Here is a 5,982-nt window from a genome sequence, read left to right as displayed (position 1 = left end):
GAGAGAGAGAGAGAGAGAGAGAGAGAGAGAGAGAGAGAGAGAGAGAGAGAAGTTTACAAGTCATAAGGCAGAGGAATCACTCTTCATATATCAGGTAAGTCACCAATTCTTCTATCAATCTGCTTTGGACTTGCAAAGCTGCATATTACAACAGAAAAATCTCAAGTCAACTGCATACGTGGATAGAAAAATTCCTCAAAAAAGAAAAAAAAAGAAAAGAAAAGAAAGCTACATAAATGTGCTTAGGAATGGCCTTAGAAGGAGACATTACTTAAACTACCTACACAATATGTAGAGAAGGGAAGAAATAACCGAAAGCAGAAATCTCCTCAGGTAAGCTCTAGGAAAGGAGATTGGAAAGATGGCTGAGACAATCTGCAAAGTGTTCCTTGAATGTCATGCTGAGCAGTTTAGATTTGACAATAGAAGGTTCAACTCAGGTTTACTTTAACTTGAAGAAAGGCAGCATTTCACAGCAGCACAAAAGGGGACTTGAGGGCAGGAGTGGAGAAGAAAGACCCATTAAGAACCTGCAACAGTCCAGGTAAACGACAAGAAGGAAGAAGACCTAAAAATGGCATTAAAAATCAAAGCAGCAAAATCAACAGAAGTCACATGTGGGAGGTGAGGGAGATAAAAAAGGAAAAACGAAAATTGGAAACTAAAATAGTCTGTGGAACTAGCTGGTTGTAGATTAATTATATGGAAAAGAGGCTGAAGATTCAGGGAAGTTATCCTTTCAATGTTTCAGCCTGATCATTAAAAACGCCAGTAGTACAATGAAGTGGCCATGTCCAGTAGATCCCCAGATATATGACTTTGGATCTCAGAGGAAAGGTCGGAGCTATAAAGTCTCGGGAATCAGCAGGAACATCGCTGGTAGTTGAAACTGTCAGTATAAAGAAGATTGACCACAGGGTCCTTGTAAGGCAAGCTTACAAAAAAAGCTTGGGAGCATTGATGTTCATGGAAATAATTCTCAAAGAGTAAGTCGGGGAAGAAAACGAAGCTAGAGAAGCGAGCGAAGCAAACAAAACAATCCGCCAAGGTGATATGGCCGACTCCAAGGCAGGGTTAGGGTTCACGTGGACAACTGTGATTCCAAACCTCATGTCAAATAGTAAAAATCCAACCATGAACTGAAAAGTAGCTTCTTTCTACATAACGATGCCATCGGCCAGGTGGGACCACGTGGAACTCGCACTAGGGAGGGAGGTGACAGAATGCTGTAGTAGTGATGCTTTAAGTAGACCTCACACCATCGGAAAGCAGAGAGAAAAGTTCAACGAGTGTGGAGGCAAGGACAAGGGCAAGAATTGTTTGGATCTTCTGGAGCTTCTTTTCTTCTTCTTCTTCTTCTTCTTCTTCTTCTTCTTCTTCTTCTTCTTCTTCTTCTTCTTCTTCTTCTTCTTCTTCTTCTTCTTCTTCTTTTTTAAATTATGAAGTAAAACTTGGTAAGGGCTGTAAGCTCAGGGGAAGGAGTCAACAGCCAGGGCAAGATCTCCCCGACAAGGCTGAGTCTGGGAGCAGGATTCCAGGGTGATAAATATGAAAGAGGGGTAGATGGGCTGTCATTCCCTTGGACAAGTGAATTATGACGGTTCTTCTGGAGAAGGCTGAAGGAGGAGAGTGAGAAGGGCTGTCTATGAACTTAGAAGTGTTGGGAGGGCAGCTGAGAAGTCAAATGCCTCCCCACCATTATCAGCTTGGGGTGATATTCCAGGAATGGTTTGAGAAACCTCAAGAGCTGTTGGAGTGACCAATGCAGACACCTGCTGGCAGAGAGGTGCCCTACAGCTAGCTCTTCCCTTAGAATGGCCTCTGGCAGAAAGAACTTGGGTTTGGATGTTATTTTCAAGAGACTCTTAAAATAAAATCCAAACCCAAGTTCTTTCTGAAATACTGGAGGAAGCAGAAGCCTACAAGCCTGGTGATGCAAAGGCACCTCCAGTATTTCAGAAAGAACTTGGGTTTGGGACTAAAATTAAGATATGTCTGAAGATAGAAGATCCAAGGTTCCCTTGGGAGATGGTCAAATATAGGTCAGGGGCCCAGTGGGGAGTCCACAGCTTAATTCAGTGTGACTCAAAGCAATTCTGCCACATTTGCTGGCTCTAAAGGGTCCTTATTAGAAGAAAACTAGTCAACCTAGAATTACAGAGGTTAGGGACATTCTAAAGTCAGTTATATCCTGAAGTATGACCTAGGTTGGGGCAGTTTTAAAGTCAGTTATATCCTGAAGCATGACCTTATCATGAACTTAAGTATACCAAGTGCCACTGAAAGATAAACATGTTTTCCTTCCATAAACCACACAGTAAGTTACTAAGAGACACACAAGTTTGAAATGTGTCTCTATGCCTTTAAGAGTATTGTAGAGTGCTCCAGTCCAGGCTGTAACATGAGCTCACACTTGCTGAAAAGGAAGAGTAATTTTTCTTTCTTCCACTTGGACTCTCTTGACCTAAACCTCAAAGATGGAGGTTGAAGAGATTCCAGATCTTGTTGTGCAATGCTTCATGGGTGTGAAATGAGATATTCAGACAAGGGCGGAGCCTTTCTTTTCTGTTTCAATTCCATGCAACCAGCCACAAAGAGGGAAACTCTGGAGTCTTTTCTAGGGCTGTGGTTCTCATCTCAACCTGTGGGTGGCAACCCCTTTGGGGGGGGTGGGGCGGGGTTGGACGGTGCTTTTTGAAGGATCCATTCCCAGACTCACATACCAGATATCCTGCATATCAGATATTTACATTTTGACTCATAACAGTAGCATGATTACAGTTAGGATGTAGTGATGAAAGTCATCTTATGGTTGGGGGTCACCACAACAGGAGGAACTGTGTTAAAGGGTCGCAGCATTGGGGAGGTTGGGAACCACTGGTCTGGGGAAGTGAGAACTCCTGCTGAGGGCTTTGGTTCCTACTTTTGTACTACACTGAGTTTAGCAAAACTCAATCTACAACCTTATTCCTATTCTTTTTCCAAAGAGTCACTGCACTCATATGCAAAGTGAAAGTAACTTTACAATCGGGTACCTGTTCCATAAGACTGAGGCACAAGCTATAAAAACGTAGGATTTTGTGTTTTATATAAAAGGCTATGATAGCAAAAGCCTGGAAGACAGGTAACTGCCCCCCCCCACACACACACACACATGAGAGCACAGAAAGAAGGCCGCTGAAGTGAAGCCAGAATTCTGATGCCTTTGTATTCAGAATATATATCAGTGGAGGGGGGTGGGCACCTCTTCTTCTGCCTTTAGACCTTGGCCTTCCACACTTTCGTTGGCACTTCAGCGATGAAGATAAGCCAAGCCCAGAGGACAGCAGAAGTGGTCCCACCATAGACACTGAATGCAGTGCACAGCATGCATCTCCAGACTGCTGATGCGGCCCCACAGACGAGGGCACATACAGGGGCGCTCATCCCTTTAAACTGGCAATGTGTGCTTTAAAACAATCTATTCTTCAGGAGGAAAGAAACCTTCTTATGTGAGCAGCTAAATTACCGCTATATTTAGATAATAAAAACATTTTTTTAATTTAATCACGTGCATGCCTGACTTTTAAAAGTCACTCTGAACAAAGAAAAATAACTCAACCATCAAAAAAGAATTTTTTTTATTGGTTCACATATACAACTGATATTATTTATTTAAGGTTTTATTTACTAGTTAGTGACTACCCTGGAAACTGCTATGCCTTTAAAGGAAGTATAACTGGTCATGCTGGGAAGGAATACAGACATTCATTCCACATCTTCTAAATGGTTACAGGGGGGCTGCACTCCATTTTAATTGGCTGAAGAAGGTGTTGGAACCCCACCCCACTCCCCCTTTACCACAGAGGTCACTGAAACTGTGAAGATTACAAGGACATGGCCCTTGGTTACCCATTTCATTATAAATGAAACTGAAAACAGAATCGAACTTCAGCACAAATAAACCTTAAAAATCCGTGACTTTCATCTCATTCTAGATTCTGAATCCAGTCTCCAGGCTCCCTTGAAACTGCTTGTGTTCTGAGACTCTTAGCATGCTTTCATATGTGTTCTTTCAAACCTACATATGATACACAAATAAAAGTCCATCTTATCTTTGACAAACATCACTTGCTGATTTACAAACATCTAACAACCCCAAACCATAATGCCTGTATTTTGGGGTTGTTTTTCCTCTCCTAGTTAATAGCAAACACAATAAAAATAGTGCAAGTTCTGAATTTTGCAACTCCTTATAGAACCAAATGTGCTAACATTGTACAAAATGAGAATTAATGAATGCGATCATAATTATTGCTACCAAAGGCCTAACACAATTCTTATCACCAAAACTACCATTCTAATAATTTTGCTTTTTTAATCTACTTGAGAATTAGGCTTCAAAAAAAAAAAAAACCATAATATATGGCTTAGACTTTTCACTCTTCAGACAAACAAGCTTCACTGTCCATGGTCTGAATCAGTCGCATTTTATTACAGATTTGTATCTGGCTCAATATGAAAGCTCTCTGATTATACAACAGGTATTTGAAAACAGTGTTATAATGATAACGATGGCAACAAGCACAGTAAAGACGACTGAAATCGGAAAACATCCAATACCAACAATTTGGATAACACAGGTTTTTATTATTATCAGCTACAACACCCAGGATGCTTGGGAGGGGGGAGTGGTGGGCAGGGGATTAAGGGCATCTTGGAAATAGATCCCAAACACTGGCCTTTTACAAGACGCATTGTGAGGTTAATCATCAGTTTAACGTTCAGTTAATTTAACATCCATCCTAAGACAAATTTAACATTTGCTGTTATCCTACTGCAAGTCTGTTCCGATTCTTACCAAAAGTTCGCAGAGGAATCTGCAGATATGAAGCTTGCCGGGCGGTATATGGTCACAAAAATTCCTATTCTTCCCTCGGCTTTTACAAAGGAGGTACGCGTTTATAAACAGCAAAATACTTTGCAAAAGAGGAGGTGCATCCTTGGTAATTACTGTCCTTAGACCGCTGGCAATAACTGGGCAAAATCTTAAAATACGTTTGCTCCAAAGGAGAGGAAAAAAAAAAAACTTTAATCTACAATAAGGACTATATTAAAGTGCTGGCGGAGGGGGGGGGGTAGCGGGGGTGTCACAAGAAGTGTTTCCAGGAAGCTTGTTTTGAGGATTCAAAACAACAACCACCAAAATACGCGGTCAGAGGGAGGGAAAGAAAAAAAAAAAAGCTTCGATAAAAGCTGGGTGGGAAATAAAACTTGGGTCCACCGTGTTCTCTCTGCTCCAGTGCTTACGCGGTAAGGCAAAAAGCCTTTCTGGTCGACTTCACCAAAATGCGCACTTCATCACAAGAGGCCCGGTCCTCCCACTCTAGTCCTTCAACCCCCAAATGCTGCGTGAAAGCTCCGAGAAAGGAGAAGGGTGCGAGAAGAGGGGAGGGGGGGTCCCCGGCAGCTGCCCCCTCGCTTTCTTTGCAGTTCGGGTTTTGCACAGTTGCGGTTGTTCCCAGTTCTTCCTACGTGTGCGCACTGGAGAGTGAGGAGCTTCAGCCCGCTCTCCCCGTGGGGGGAAAAGGGGACTAGGGAAGGAGAGCAGAGGGAGGAGGCAGGGGCGCCGATGCCCCGCCGGGCCCTCCCACAGTGGCGCTCCGGGTGCGCAGGGCCCCGCGCATCCCGCCAGCCCTCTCCTCTTCTCTCTGCTCTCTTCCGGGCGCCGCCTGGCCGGCGGGGGTGCAGCCCACACTCCTGCGGGGGCGCCCTGGGTGCCGCGCACCAGCCTGAGAGCCGGGATCCCCGAGCCACTCACCGCAGCAGCAGGAGCCCAGCAACAGCGCCGCCGCCAAGGGCCACATCTCCGCGCCGCCGGGGGGTCGCCGCCGCAGGTGTCTGGAGCAGCCGCCGCCTCCGCTGCTGCCTTCCTTCAAGGGAACGACCGACCAGCAGCGCCGCAGCAGTGACAGGCAGGAGCGGCCGCCCAGGCTGCCGCGG

The 5,982-nt window shown here is 44.6% G+C and overlaps 1 protein-coding gene across 10 annotated transcripts in view; it reads right to left on the bottom strand.

Moving 5' to 3' along the window:
• Cd47 (CD47 molecule) overlaps nucleotides 1–5,973 on the bottom strand; it is a 55,711-nt gene extending 49,738 nt beyond the window's left edge. For 9 of the 10 annotated variants that reach the window (XM_029544473.1, XM_029544470.1, XM_029544471.1 and 6 more), the window contains exon 1: nucleotides 5,801–5,973. In XM_029544473.1, the coding sequence (XP_029400333.1) occupies nucleotides 5,801–5,846 (46 nt within the window). In that variant the 5' untranslated portion in view covers nucleotides 5,847–5,973. Of the gene's footprint in view, nucleotides 1–4,840; nucleotides 5,717–5,800 lie in introns of those variants that run through there. The other variant, XM_029544477.1, reaches the window with a different exon arrangement.
• Nucleotides 5,974–5,982: the final 9 nt, after the last annotated feature.

This window comes from Mus pahari, chromosome 12 (genome assembly GCF_900095145.1).
Source record: "Mus pahari chromosome 12, PAHARI_EIJ_v1.1, whole genome shotgun sequence".
NCBI classification, from domain to species: Eukaryota; Metazoa; Chordata; class Mammalia; order Rodentia; family Muridae; genus Mus; species Mus pahari.
This window is presented reverse-complemented; position numbering and strand designations above follow the sequence as displayed.